General features: G+C 40.7%; 1 protein-coding gene across 1 annotated transcript in view; it reads right to left on the reverse strand.

The window, feature by feature from the left end:
* Positions 1 to 1,222: 1,222 nt before the first annotated feature.
* Positions 1,223 to 16,268, reverse strand: part of COL5A2 (collagen type V alpha 2 chain) — a 79,907-nt gene continuing 64,861 nt past the window's right edge. Inside the window, exons 46-49 of the mRNA XM_074967762.1 lie at positions 10,897 to 11,188; positions 9,622 to 9,809; positions 6,170 to 6,409; positions 1,223 to 4,099 (exon numbers count right to left, since the gene is read on the reverse strand). Of these exons, the coding sequence (XP_074823863.1) occupies positions 3,953 to 4,099; positions 6,170 to 6,409; positions 9,622 to 9,809; positions 10,897 to 11,188 (867 nt within the window). The 3' untranslated portion in view covers positions 1,223 to 3,952. The remainder of the gene's footprint in view (positions 4,100 to 6,169; positions 6,410 to 9,621; positions 9,810 to 10,896; positions 11,189 to 16,268) is intronic.

The raw sequence follows: 16,268 nt of genomic DNA on the forward strand, positions 1-16,268 counted from the left end.
GGGCTGCAACCACCCCTGAACAAGCTGCCCTGAGGGGGAGAGGCACTGAGCAGAATTGATACAGGCCCTGTCTGTGCAGGAGAGAAGCGTTCCAGCAAACTCAGTGTCAGGGTGGAAAGCAAAGGACAAAGGGTTAAAACTGTGATTTTTTTTTCCATGTGGTTTGCTCATTACAAATCCAAATAGCTGCCTTACAAGGGGCACTTGCTTTTACCTTTTGAGGGATTTGGTATTTCGGCAAGATTTACCCTTTAGTAGGCTGGGAGGGGTCTCCTGGCTGTGGGATGCTCAACCAAGAGCATAGACATTCCCACAGCCAGGAGAACCTTCCCTGGCTGTGGGACTGTCTATGCTCTTGGTTGAGCATCCCACAGCGGAGTCATGGCCTCAGGCAGGGTTTGAGGCCCTGCATGCCTGTCTGACTCTCAGCCCGTGCCTTGGGGGACTGCAAGGATTGGAAACTTGTGGCTGTAAAGCACAGCTCACCCTCTCAGAGCCCCCTGTCCTGGCAGAAAGCGAGGTCAGTGGTTTGTGGTCGCAAGGCATAGCTTGTCCTCTCAAGCTCCATACCCTGGCACAGTGCAGGGGTTGGATGGACTCTGAGTCTGCAGTTGGATCCAGACCCTTGTACTTGTGCAGAGCCCCACGCCTGGGGAGAGGAGGGAGACACAGACTGGGCCTATACATATTATCAGCCTTATATTTATATATGTTTAATTGTGACTATATCTTTCCAGATCTAAAACTACATTGAACTGATGTTAAGGTGGAGAGTGCATGTCAGTAACATAAGGGTAAAAGCATTTCAGGAATGTTGTAATTAACCCAAGAACAAGCATTGGAAATTCAGGTTAGCTTAAATTTAAAAAGAATCCGAACATGCGAATGTATGGAAATGCAAGTGAAGGCACCCAAACGACCATTACTCCCTCCTGTAGTGATACTATGCAATAGGCATACACTTATGATCAGTGCATAATAGTATTTGAAGTTCCAGATTAGATTTAACTGATTTCTGAAGACACATTAGAGTTTTCATTTTTCTGTTCCTCACACTATCACTACAGGATGGAGGTATCTAAAGTGTGCATTGCCATATAACATTTTACCATCACCTCTCGCTAAGGGAAACCTGGCTTCACTCCCATTGGGATCAATAGGTGGTAGTAGGTGGGCATTTGGAAAACAGAGACAAGGTGGGTGAGGTAATATCTTTTATTGGACCAATTTCTAATAAAGTTTGGACAAGCTTTTGACCCACACAGAGCTCTTCTTCAGGTCTGGGAAAGGTACTTCCAGTGTCACAAGAAAATGCAAGGTAGAACAGATTGTCTAGCATTAGTAGTTAGCACATATTGTAAGGGACCATTCAAGGTGGAATGGCTAACTACTTTTTGCTATGACGCTGGGACTCATAATACATCCTTTATACCTAAAATCCATCTAATCTAAAACACAAGTATACTATTTCTGGATTATATTATCCCAGCAGATGAAAGTCAGAGATTAAAAGTATTTTAAATCTTGAAACAGAGTAAAAGATTCATCCTTAGTTTACTTTCGCCTTATTTTATGCCTCTGAATAAACCCCATATGACAAAGTACTACCAGTTAGCAATATCTAAATTTGTGATAAAGCATTATGTACTAACCACTGTGCACCACAGTCATTCAGCCATGATTAGATTGCCCATCAGCTCTGAAGGTGCCTATTCTGTAGCCTTTAACCAGATTTTAATAGGAGTTTTGCCCTAGTGAAAATCGCAGAACTGAGCCTTTGTCATGTAGGAAGAATAGACTATGCCCATGTGAACCTCTGAACACTCCTGCGGTTTCCTGTGTATATCTATTGTATACAAGTGTGCACATACAAACTTAAAATTTACAGAGCTAGAACTATTACAATTTAGGAATGACTGATTATTTGAACATTAATGTTTGATTATTTTGATCATTGCAAATATAACTTTGGAAATGGTCTATAAATTACATTTTATAACATCAGAGATTATTTAAACTGACATACTGATTTGATCATCATATTTTATTCAATCATGAATAAAAATTCTGACATCCTGGAGTTCCAAAGAGTATTAGCTGGGCAGCTTTAGTAGGATAGGTGATGATAATTTGATGTAATTTAACTTCCACCTTGTGAGATTTGCAACAAAAAAGGATATCACTGAAAATTTCCACTATAATCCAATATATAAAATATTTTAGATGCACATTTTACAAACATCTAAATCATTTAAAACAGCAACAAAAATTATAAAATTCTGTTTCCCCCCAGCAATGAACTGAATGGGATATGTTGGAAGGAGTTCTACAAAAAGGAAACCACTGACATAACAAGAAGCATGTATTTAATTAAATGCTTTGCAAAGATACATGAATAAAGCTATGTGCATGGCTTTTCTTTTGGGATCGCCTCAGCTGTTTATTTTTTTATTTAAAGAGACACATAAAACATCGGCGAGCACAAATGCAATAAAGAAACAGAAAAAAACCCTCTAATTATGTTTGTACCCACATGCTTTAGGTAATAAAACATGTTGGTATTACAAAACATTCCATATAGTGTATGACCAACAGGTAAAATGCACTGTAACACTGTTCTTTCAAACACTGGAAATCTAACAGCTTTACTCTTCAAAACTATGTTGGTGGTAAGTATCTTTATTTTGTCAGACTTTTACAGAAGTCATTTTAGCACCATCACTTAAAAAAATTATTATTTTTGCCCTGCCTATCTCCATACTTGGAATAATAACAGAAGCATATAGCACCTTTTAGTATCTAAAATAAAAACAAGAATATTAAATGCATCCCAGCTTTTAGAGATGAGGTAGCTCATGCTAAGAAATGGTGGATCACTTTTTGCCCTGACAATTCAGGGCTGATAGGTCAAAATGACTGGTAATGCATGACTGGTCGTCGACTAAAAAGTCATTTCTGCAACAGTGAGTTTCTGAACCCTTGGTCTGGTACACATGTGAATGACTGATGACACACATAAGCTGAAAACAAACTTATGACATGGTCTATAAAATTTTATATGTAATGGTTTATTAGATTATGCAAGTACTAAAAGAAATCAATTGGGTATCAGGTTTTAGACATATTTAAGGGTACATACTCCTCCAAGTGAAAGCCTCATTAATAGTATGGAGTTATGTATGTACCTTGTCAGGAGGGAGAAGGACAGACCCTTAAAATTCAAATGTACACCTACTCAAAGATTTACCCCTGAATTTTCTTATTGCATAGAAGTTTATGATGCTGAAGGGATTTCTTCTAGGCCTCATAAAATATAAGGCCATCCACTTCTGTGTAGACTATTACATTTACATAGAATTGTTAAGCATTTCACTAAGGACAATGCCAAGTAAGATGACCTCACTTAAAAAGCGTTATTCGATTAATGACATTGGGTTTTTTGTGACTGGCCGGGGAAAGAAAAACATTGGTTTCATTTAAACATGCTGTGGGAAAAGCATATTTGGTTCCAAATATTTTAAACCAAAGTTCACAAAAGTGCTCTACTTTTCTGCTATTCAATCTGCATCCAAGCAAAAGAAGTATTCCTTTGAATTTTACAAAGCTCCACTTTTAAACTATCTGTATAGAATACCTACAAATTTTGAATTACACTCAAAGAAGGTGAGCAAAAAAGCCCTACAATTATCATCCAGATTTTTTAAAAGGGTAATCATTGATCCTTTTTAAATTGTACTGCTGCACTGAAAAGTTGGTTTAGATCATTTAAAACTGAAGGTTTGTAAGTAAAATAAATATTCTGAAGGAGGCCAGGCATTTAAAAAGAACTGTATGTACAATGCTGATGCAATATCAGCCATTACTTCAAGAGTCTCAGGATTAACTTCCATCAGTCTAAGTTCTTGCGTTTAGTTGTTGTTGGTGGTGGTGTGTTAACATTTTCCTCTTTCTTTTACACAAAACACACGGGCCCAATCTCAATGCCAAATTCCTGGTCTGTATTACCAATGTCCACTGGGGCGATATCTATGATAGGTAAGCGTGCCACTTTCTGTGTTCTGTATTCAAAGACAGTCTTGCCAACGTTCCCATTACGTTTCTGAAAAACAAGTGAGGGAAATGTTATGCCATGGTTCAAGCTCATTTGAAAAGCATCCTGAGGGCCAGCAGAAGCCAACAACACTATCAGAGACAGTCCAGATGGACCCTACTGTACATCTACTGCACAATGCGTGTCCTCTTGTACTGCAATTGCTTACTGAAGCTTTTTCATTTAAAAAAAATGCTTGCCCATCTGAGTCATCAGCTTCAGTCTTGAATCTTAAATAGCAACATTGCTGCCATAAAATTAGATTAATTTTGAAAGTAAAAGAAATTTCTTTTTGATGTATTAATAATGTACTGCTACATATAATAAACAATGGGGTAAACATCTGTGCAGAAACAAGCAGAAAGTGAAGCTGGAGATGGTGGGGGAGTATTCTCATTCATTCCAAAATAAAAACTCATTTTACATTACAAAAAATTATACAGAATTCCAGGATTTGGGCATGTAGGCTGAAAATGGTATGGTGCAGGGGGGAACTTAGAGCAGCACAAATACGATTCCAAGGAAATGAGGAATGACAGCAGCAGAATAAGGACAATGGAGTTCAAAAATGCAAACTTTAACAAACACAGAAAACTGGTAGGTAAGTCCCATAGGAACAAAATCTAAGGGAAAAAAGGTGTTCAGGAGAGCTGGTAGTTCCTCAAGGAGACAAGATTAAAGCCACAACTGTAAACTAACCTAATGAGAAGGAAAGTTGGAAAGACTAGTAAGAGGCTAATACAGCTCCATCTGAAAATCAAAAAGAAATCCTACGAAAAATGAAAACATGGACAAATTGCTAAGGAGTACACACACAAAAAAAGCACAAGCACCTAAGGACAAAATCTAAGAGGCTGAGGCACATAATGAGTTACACCTATCAAGGGACACAAAAGGTTATAAGATGAGGGTCTTTAAATACATTAGGAGCAAGAGAAAGACAAAGGAAAGTGTAGGTCTGATATTTAGTGGGAAAGGAGAGTTAATAATTAATGACATCTAAAGACTGAGGTGTTTATTGCCTATTTTGCTTCAGTCTTCATTAAAAAGACCAGATACTCAACACAATTACTATTAACAACAAGGGGAAATGAATGCATACCAAAATAGAGAAAGAACAGGTTAAAGAATATTCAGATAAACTGGCAGGGCCTGATTAAATTCCTGTTAAGAGTATTAAGGAACTAGATGAAGCAATCTCAGAACCTTCCAGCCCTACATTTCTATGATCTAAGCCAGAGGTTCTCAACTCTGGTCCACCGCTTGTTCAGGGAAAGCCCCTGGTGGGCTGGGACGGTTTGTTTACCTGCGCGTCCGCAGGTTCGGCCGATCGTGGCTCCCACTGGCCGCGGTTCGCTGCTCTAGGCCAATGGGGGCTGCAGAAAGTGGCGCGTGCCGAGGGATGTGCTGGCTGCCCTTCCCGCAGCCCCCATTGACCTGGAGCGGCGAACCGCGGCCAACTGGAGCCGCAATCAGCCGAACCTGCAGACGCGGCCAGTAAACAAACCGTCCCGGCACGCCAGGGGCTTTCCCTGAACAAGCGGTGGACGAGAGTTGAGAACCACTGATCTAAGCTGTTTCTTCTTTACACTATGGACTTTCTCTATAGAAGATCCCTTCTTTCCAGTTCTAAGTAGAGGTACCAAAGCATTAGCAACTGTACACAGTATCTAAGGTCCTACTTACTTGGCACAGAAACATTTGATTTTGGACTTATCTGGATTCTTTGGCTGATCACACACAATAGCAAATGGGGATGGAGAGTGAAAGGAGGGAAGAAGAGACAGAGACCTTGTTTAATAATAAATAATAGTAACTAGTAATTAATAATTCCTCTAAATTGTTCAGAGTTCAATTTTGTGTGTCCAGCTCTGAAAATCCGGACCAAAATGTCTTTTCCACCTGTAAATCCTATTACTCTGAGACCCAGGAAGAATTTCTGTAGTATTATTACATTAGAAATGTTCAATTCTGTGGACTTTTTCCAACTTGAGAAAGATCTGAAAATATTAAAGGCCCCCAAAAAGTCATTTTTCTTTATAAACATGATGAAATCAGTTTTGAAAAGTTAGAACTTACAGAGCAGCTGTCCTGAAGGACAGTATATCTAAATCGATTGTTTCCTTCTGCTTTGATCTCAAGGTCATTAGCCCCCTTAAGAATTACAGCTTTCTTCAGGTTCTTAGACTGGTCATCCATGTACCCTATACTGTTCTTACAATGGTATGTGATATTCTGGGAGGCTTCCTTTGACAGAAGGCGCAGGAAGGTCATTTGGGTGACAGCTGTATTTGGTGACTCACTGTCTCCATAGACAAACTGCAAAGATACAAGATAGATTATCTTAGGTTACATGAATTCATATAAAGTTTGTGGATGTCAGTAATATTAATAAAAAGAAAAGGAGGACTTGTGGCACCTTAGAGACTAACCAATTTATCTGAGCATAAGCTTTCGTGAGCTACAGCTCACTTCATCGGATGCATTCAGCTGTAGCTCACGAAAGCTTATGCTCAAATAAATTCGTTAGTCTCTAAGGTGCCACAAGTCCTCCTTTTCTTTTTGCGGATACAGACTAACACGGCAGCTACTCTGAAACCAGTAATATTAATGATTTCCAGACACAGCAAGTCCAAGAATCATTAGAATTCTTTAATAATTTTCTACAAGCTGGGGCACCCAGAAACTGAGGCCACTTTGGAAAATTTTGGCCATAAAACATAGTACCTTTTTAGCTAAGGCCCCAGTCCTGCACTGAGAACCACATACACATCCCAACAGATCCCTACCAAAGTTAACAGGATTCCGAATTGGCACAAAGGCCCAGCCTGAAGAAACTCAAAGCTGGGTCAATGCCTCTAACGTTAAATGTAATAGCTCACTAGAGCAGCAGCCAAATATATATAATAAATGTCAACCACAGAAAACATTTTAAAAATGTAACTATTTTATTGTAATTTTAGGATCTTATTTTACATACATTTTATTCAGTAATATCAATATTAACCAAAGAAGTTTAAATATATTATACTAACTACAGATTTTATCAGAACACATTACTTAGACTGGAGCTAGAAAGAATGCTTATATCTCGTGACCTTTATAGAACATTGTTAGCTATTTGCACTCTTCTCTGTGAATAATCAGAAATCAGACAAACATTTTGCTAATATTCTGCATTTTCCCTTCCTATATATTTTTCATTTTATTCATACAGTTTGAGTGACTGCAGTGTAGAAAATGTAATTTAATATTGGCTGGAAAATGTATACTTCCCACAAACCAGATAGTGTACAGAGAATGAGGAAAATCTTCTCTATCTGCAACGTCTTCTTATAATATATGCTAGCTATAATCAGTCAAGTCTGAGAATTTCTTTTCAACTACCAGTCTCTAGAGTTGCAAGTGAATATTACAAAGGCTATACTGGGTACTTATCAGACCTGACTATGTTGTTAACATATTAATTATTTTTTTACAATTTTTCTTGGTGGTGAACTCTACCTCCCCTCCATCAGATCATGGATTAAATATTCTCAAATCTGTAAAATGCTAAACACCTACTGTGAGATGCTAGCACCCACAGCAACTACTGCCTTTAATGCCCCTCATAGGAATCCTTCATCATGATCTTCAGTGGCCCAGGGGCTCAGAGTTCTGAAGCTCATTCTGGAAGCCTGGTATTTTTCAGGCTAAGTTTTTGACACGGATATTTTTAGGAAAAGCCACCAACAGGTCACAGGAAATAATGAAAAATTCACAGGAGCTCGTGACCTGTCCATGACTTTTACTAAAAACACCCATGACAGAATGGGTAGCCTGGGGAGCTGGGAGAGGCAGCTGGGAGCTACACGGTCCCCCTCCATTGGCAGCTCCAAGCTGCAAGGGTCCCCCCTGCCTCCCATGGCGGCCCGGAGCTCTGGGGATCCTCCCTGCCGCCCGCCGTGGCAGGTGCCCCCTGCCACCAGGTCCTCCCTGCCCCCCGTGGAAGCCACCGACGGCAGCCAGGAGTGGCAGATCCCCCAGCTCCCTGCCTCCAGAGGTGGCAGGGGACCCTGCAGCTTCAGGAGGCGCTGGCTGAAGTCACTGAGGCCTTTGGAAGTCACGGATGCCTTGACTTCCATGACCTCCATAACTAAATTGCAGCCTTAAACATAATCACCAGGAGTTATGTCTGCATAGGGACTGCACAATTAGGCATACAGATTGCAACATTTTGTTCGTGAAACCAGATTTTTTGGGAACTAAGTTAGGGATACAGAAGGAAGTTTTATATTTGTGAAGAGTAAACAATATATTTGAATCAAGTAAGTAACAACTTGAATGTCAGACAATCTGTCTACCAGTATTTATAAAGTTCTTATCATGGCATGATCTGCTCAAAATAGTATTAAATATCCAAAAAGAAAAAGAAAGAATCTGGAGAAGAGCCTTCTCACAGGGCGGATTTAATTAAATCAAAGCAATTTAAATCAGCAAGCGGGAAACTTTGATTTAAATAATTGATTTTTCTCATGTTTTCCATTTGTATTTTTTAGTTATTTTCCTAAAGACAAGTTGATTTTCATTGGCTGGTAATCATTAAAACATGCTGATTTGCAAAAAAATATAGCCTTCACACTGGATTTGGTGCTGCTTTTTGCTAACCAGGAAAATACACTACGTCTGTACACATTTATTTAAGCATGTAGCTTAACTTACATTTATTCATATTCTTAATTTTTACATTTTTATTCTGTTAGAAAATGGTGAATGATTGCATTTATTTACTAGTTGATTGGTTTTTCACTTGTGATTTGTATCAAACTCTATTTGGATGGAAATTCAAATTCAATTAAAATGTACAAAAACAGAATTGTATTCCATTTTATTAAATAAAACTGTCTTAAATGTGCTGCATATATAAGAAAAAAGTTTATCAAAAAGTTAATCAAAACATGTTTTGTATTTAAAACTAACTGATTTATTAACCGAAGGACGTATCTATAGTTAGTGAATTAAACTGATTGTTTCTGATCACTATGTCCTAACAAGATTTGAAACTAGTAGATCTCATATTTTCACACCTAGTTTTTAATTCATATATTGGAAGAGGAAAACAAGTTTTCCTGCTTTTTCCACTCCCAATCATTTTCTTAACTTTGAATGAATTTTTCACTGAACTGATATAGTTGAATACACTTAAATAAAGAAAATATTCTCTCTGCATCTACAGAGATGCTTCTGCTGCCAAAAGGTGGTTTAGTACTTCAACAAACTATGGTTCCAGATGCCTATTCAGCGACTTCCACCAATCCTTGATTTACTTTAAAACTTGGCAGCAAACTTACTACTTACTATTATTTTAATAGATTATAATAAGTTTGGGCTTTAACACAGGCTGTCAATTTCAAATTTAATTTTAAACAAATTTATTTTTAAAAACAAATCTGTATTTAATTTAAATAAAAATATCTTATTTAAGTTTAAAAAAATCAATGTTTAAAAATTTTATCACCCCTTTTTTATCCCATTTAAATATATTTAGTTACCTGTGATCCCCTGTTCATATCAAGGCCATACCATACAGGCTTGAGGTCCGGTGATCTACTAGTCCACCACGTTTTGCGCGGGATGCTAGATGGGTTTGCAGAAATACAAGTCTCTCCAGTTTCCATATTGCAGTAGACTTTTACAGCATCTTCAACACAACCTTGGTTAGGGTCAACCCAATATTCTCCTGCAAAACACAAAAAATGTAATCTCTGCTATATTAGTAAGATTCCTGAATGAATTAGGGAGTTATAATTAGGAATCTCTCTAGATATTACAAAACACAAGTTCCACATTTACCTAATGTCTTTTATTTTGAGGCCTCAATGGCTAACCAGTTTAGCTGATCAATAAACAACTTGTGTAACTATATTGGGTATGATGTAACAACCCTCTACTTGTTTTAATGTACACTCCAGAGATAAGTTCAAGCACAATAGTTGGTTCCGTATTTTAAGCACTTTAAAATTGGGGGTAGTTAGATCCTGAATTTTGCTTATGCCCAGTTCTTAATTTGTAATAAAAGAGGTGCCAGGGGGCTTGAGCAATTTTTTTACTTTAATAACTGACGTGGCAAGCCCAGAGGTGCCGGGGCTATAAAATGCCAAGCCTAGAGGGGCCGGGGCTCTGCCCTGGCACAAATTAAGCACTGCTTAAGCCCATTATAAAGCCCCTTGGCACTACTCTGATGGAACAAAGCAGACAAGCCTGGCACGGGGGCATAGCTGCAGGAAAAGGGGAAAGGCTGGGGTTGCTCTCTCCCTAGCTGATCCTTAGCTGCCAGACAATTCTTATGGGGTGCTGGATGCCAGTGTAACTTAGCGTAATTCTAACACACTACTCAAAGAACAATGAGGTATACAAAATCAGGATGGGTAACCCATGTTATTTTAGCAACTGAATGGATTATGCATCCAAAGGCAGCATTTAGCCTTCAATGCTGAATTATTATTGCCTCAAACATGCACTGTACCAGCTTATCACTGCGATCATACATACAGGAGTGGCGCTCCAGTGTGATCACACTTACAGGGGTGGCACTCCAGTGAAGTACCCAAGTGCCTTACGCAATAAAATACTGAAGAATAAACAACATTTTTGCAAGAGGTTTCTGAGCTCCTTAATTCAAAAGACCTGGCATGAACTACAGCTATTACCACAGCAACCTATATCATGCATGTTTTCCCAGAGATCCTAAGACCAGAATGGCAGTACACCAGGACAATGCGGCATATGCAGATACTACATTATTAAATGTTGCATTTTATACACACCGCTTTTCTTGGATGGATGACAGAGCTTTAGATCATCGCAAGTGCGTGCTGGGTGTTTCTTGGAGCCATCGGGGCTGCGCATGGTTTCAATCTGGCTACTCAGTGACTTCAGTGTGGCATGGACTCCTGGATCAGTTTTATTGTTGTCATCAGGGGCTGCTTCATCTTCAGTGAATTCTGGCAGTGGATCTGCCATACTGTCATCAAAATGGCCCATAATGTCACCGATGGCAGCTGTGAGGTGACCTGGGGGGCCTGGGGGACCTGGGGGACCAGGATCACCTGGAGGACCCTAAAAGTAAAAGTAGTAATAGAGATACACAAGATGCTTTCTTAGACAGAGTGGGGTTTGGGACAGTATAGTTATTAAAAAGACAAGCCTAGCCGAAATCTCAGCTCCAATCACCCTCAAACTTAGGGAAAGTTCCAGAGCAACACTTCACGGCTGACTCCTGCCTCTAAGGATAGAGATAAGAGGATAGGCCCACATATCTAAGGGCATAGACTGTCTCTAACTTTGTCTTGTACAGCTCTGAGCATTTTGGCCTAAAATTCAGGAAAGCTTTTTAGCAAGTACATAGGGATACTGTACTAAATATGGGCCTTTGTTGGTGTTATACAATGAATAATGCACTCTACAATGGGTCAAACCAACACCTTGATCTAAAGAGCCTTGAGCTTTAGGATCTGAATTTTGTGGCTTCTAATTCTAAATCTGATGTTCTGGTACCACCCCAGGCACACTGAGATTTAGCTGTGAAACTCCCTTTAATAGTAATTAACCAGAGTTCAAAACTAATGTTCCAATTGTCCAACCAGAAGCATGCCCATCAATCTAATGCATTTTGTGTCTAGGAATTATGGTAAGAAATGTATTTCTTAATACGTTATTGTGAATTTGTAACTGAGGTAAGCACTGAGAGAAAGTAAAACTAGAAATAATAGTCTGAGACATCCTACCTCACTGTCTCAACTACATATCTGATCTGTTTTAGATTCAAGGTATAATAAATACTTTACTCAAAACTCTGAATTCTGCATCCATTTCATGACACCTCAGAAGCAGTTGAAATATATTGATAATTTGGAGGGAATTCATATAACAGCAACAAAAATGAAAAACTGATTCAGATATGGGAACTGCCAAGAATTCTTGGGTATGAGACAGCAGTTCCCAATCTACCTGTACCGTTAAAGATATTTTCTCATGTCTCATCTCTTCTTCAAAGTAAATAATCCCCATTTTTTCAATCTCTCATCATACATGAGTTTTTTTAAGCCTTTGATTGCCATCTTTTCTGAACCCCCTTAAGTCTATCCTTTTTGATGGGGTGCCCAGTTCCGCGCACAGAATTCCAATGAGGCTGCCCCACTGATGTATATAAAGGCATTATAATTTTTTTTGTTACTATTCAGCATCCCATTCCTTATGCATTTAATATCTTGTTAGCTTTTTAACCACGGCTGCATATTGAACAGAAGTTTTCATTTATCAGACTAAACCTGGTCCCTTTCCTGAATTGATACAGTTAATCTAGAACACCATAAGGTGTCTGAGTAGTTTAAATGTTTCCCTCCAATTAACAGTACTTTGCATTTATCAACATTGGATTTCATTTGCCATCACGTTGTCCATTCACATAGCTTCTTTACGTCTCTCTGAAGTTCCTTACTGTTCTGGTCCTAACTGACCTAGATAACTTTGTATCATTTCCAAATTTTACGTCTCTACTCACCCACTTTCCAGACTATGATAAATATATTGAACAACACAGGACCTTTTATGGAGCCTTGAGGTACCCCGCACTGTTAACCTTTGGCCATAATAAAAGTTTACCATTTAATCCTACTCTTTCCTTTTAATTAAAAGTAAAGTTTTTGATTCCACAACAATAATTTGCCTCTCACTTGAGGATTATTCAGCTTCTTTAGTAGCCTCTTGTGCAGGACCTTGTCAAAGTCTTTGGGAAGTCTTCATACATTACATCAACCAGTTCTCCTTTATCCACTACTTCGTTATTACTCAAAGAATTCGAAGAGATTAGTGAGACAAGATTTTCTTTTGCCAAAACCATTCTGGTTAGATCCTATGAAAGCATTACAAACCTAAAAGTGGCAATTCTTCAACAAAAAATCTTCAAAAACAGACTCCAATGAGAAACTGCTGAATTGGAATTAATTTGCAAACTGGATACAATTAACTCAGGCTTGAATAAAGACTGGGAGTGGATGTGTCATTACACAAAGTAAAACTATTTCCCCATGTTTATTCCCCCCCCACCCCACTGTTCCTCACACGTTCCTATCAACTGCTGGAAATGGCCCACCTTGGTTATCACTACAAAAGGTTTTTTCCCCCTCGCTCTCCTGCTGTTAATAGCTCACCTTACCCGATCACTCTCATTATAGTGTGTATGGTAACACCCATTGGTTCATGTTCTCCGTGTATATAAATCTCCCCACTGTATTTTCCACTGAAGTGAGCTGTAGCTCACGAAAGCTTATGCTCAAATAAATTTGTTAGTCTCTAAGGTGCCACAAGTACTCCTTTTCTTTTTGCGGATACAGACTAACATGGCTGCTACTCTGAAACCTGGAGTAATTCAGTTCACTTATGTTATTCTACATTTACAACTGCATAACTGAGCAGAACTTGGCCTTTAAATATCTGTGCCGGGCCTGATCAATAAGCAAGGATGTACAAAGGTAATTCTCTCAATTACTTGTAGTATCTGAACTCCAAGCAACAAGAGGAATTGTTGAGGATGGAATAAGGGGCCATACCTAGGCATAGCGGACTGAAATTCAAAACAGGAAAAAATGGTTACCTACCTTTCATAAGTGTTGTTCTTTGAGATGTGTTGCTCATGTCCACTCCATTCTAGGTGTGCGCACACCCACGTGCGCAGTCATCAGAGACTTTTGCCATAGCAGTATCCGTAGGGTCGGCTGTGGAGCCCCCCTTGAGTGCCATGCTCAGGCGTCTCTATATGTCTACACCCTCTCAGTTCCTTCTTGCCAGCAACTCCAACAGAGAGGTAGGAGGGCAGGTAGGAATGGACATGAGCAACACATCTCAAAGAACAACAGTTACGAAAAGTAAGTAACCGTTTTTTCTTCTTCGAGTGCTTGCTCACATCGATTCCACTCTAGGTGACTCACAAAAAGTATCATTGGAGCTGGGCTCAGAGTTCACGGTGTTGCAGCTAGCCAGATCCTGAGGGAGGGACTCCTTGAACTTACGGAGGGAGTCCCATAAGTTAAAATTGTACCCACCCAAGATGACCTGGTGGTTCGCCACCCGGAATTGCAGGCTGGCCATTGAATAAATTTTTCTCCCAGAAAGGTCCAGTCTTTTGGCCTCTTTACTTTTGGGGATTGAACTAGTGTGCCCCTGCTTGTTCTTTTTGTTGGTCGCAGAGACAACCAGCGAGCCCGGAGGTGGGTGGGTAAATTCATACTCAAACCCTTTGGCCAAGACAAAGTACCTCTTTTCAGCCCTTTTGGAGGTGGGAGGGATGGACAAAGGGGTTTGCCAGAGGGTCTTGGCAATTTTCAGGACCCCGTCATGCACTGGAAGTGCAACGCATGCTGAGGTAGAGGCTGAGAGGACATTGAACAAGGTGTCCATCTTCTCAGCCATCTCCTCCACCTCTAGGCCCAAGTTCTCGATCACCCATCAAAGCAGAGCCTGGTGTTCCTTAAAATTGCCTGGCAGGCTGGCCCTTGAAGGTCCCACGACTACCTCATCCAGGGATGAGGACTGTACCACCAGGGGAGGCTCCAGGGCATTATCCCCCATGAGGGAGGGGTTTTTGGGGTGGGCACTGTCTCCTCTACCCTGACCACCGAGCGGGTCTCACGCACCGATCCCAGTGCCACCAGCTGTTGCTCCGAGGCAGTGGCAGATGAGCAGTACAAAGGGGGTATCGTCATCACCAGCATGCCCCACGCACTCCAATAGGGCCATGGCACTGGCCACTGGCTGTGCTGCCAAGGTGGCGCCGTAGATGTTGATGCGGCCTCAGGTGCCCAATTGTGTCAGTGGGGTCTTGGCAAGGGGCTGAACTGCCCTTCTGTGCCAGAGGAATCCCCTTATGGTGACCACAGAGGGGCCATCAACGCCTGTGTCTGTCTGCAGCGAGGAGATGGAGAGCACTGCCTTGTCTCGGGGGATCGGTGGCTGGCTTGTCCTTGTAGGGAGCCTTTGGTGCTTCCTGCGGCGTGGGCAGAGGCCTCTGCTCTCTCAGTGCCGGGGGAGCTTTGGAAGGCATTGATGCCATCAGACATTTGGGTCCACTACCGCTCCTGGGAGTTGGTGGTGGATCCTTTAAGGGGCTAAGGGCCCTGACCAGGGAGGCATGTCCTCGTGGCTCCAGAGTGGCAGGGCGGCCCAAACTGGGTCCTTTGCCCGATGCCCCATGGTTTTTCTTGCCCGGTGCCGGAGAGCCGTGCTTCATTTTCTTTCTGGACACTGGAGCAGGGGGTGCGCTGGGCACCAAGGCTGAGGTACTAGGAGAGTCTTGGCAGGACAACTCAGAAGCTGGACAAAGGGCAACTTCCATGAGGAGAGCCCGCAAATGAATATCCTGCTCTTTCTGAGTCCTGGGTTGAAATTTTTTACAACTATGACACTTGTCCTTCACATATGATTCCCCCAAGCACTTGAGGCAGCTGCTATGGGAGTCAGTTACAGGCCTGTTACAGTCCGCACAGGGCTTACACCCCGAAGAACTTCTAACTCCTAACTACACTTAACAACTACTTAACACTAACTACTATAAACAACTATTTACAAGGCCCTAAGACTCGAAGTCAGAAGAGACGAAAACGCTAGCCCTTGCTATGCAAGGAAAAATGCTCTGACTAACCACCATGTGTGGTAAGAAGGAACTGAGAGGGTGTAGGGCCGGCGGCTCCTAATATACTGACACATAACCGCGTCACTCAAGGGGGCGCCACAGCTGGTCCTACGGATACCACTAAGGCAAAAATCTCCAATGGCCACACAAGTGGGCGCTCACACACCTAGAATGGAATCGACATGAGCAAGCACTCAAAGAAGAACTATTAGAATCAATATCAGAAGAAATTCTCTAAGATTTATGAGGGTGTAGAATAGGCTCCCTGGGGAAGTGGTGAAAGTCCAATCTCTGGAGTCATTTGGAACTAGACAGGATAGCTCACTGGAAAGTGTATTCTAGAGACCTAACTAACTTAACTAGCACATCTTCTCTTTCTCTAACTTCCAGAGTAGCTTTTGATGGAAACACCTAACATATTATATTTCAGTTCACAAATGTCATTGGTAAAACCCTATCATATAGATTATTTGTGGAGTTATAAGTAGTTAAGAAACACTAATCTGTCAT

Source organism: Natator depressus, chromosome 11, assembly GCF_965152275.1.
Source record: "Natator depressus isolate rNatDep1 chromosome 11, rNatDep2.hap1, whole genome shotgun sequence".
Classification (NCBI taxonomy): domain Eukaryota; kingdom Metazoa; phylum Chordata; order Testudines; family Cheloniidae; genus Natator; species Natator depressus.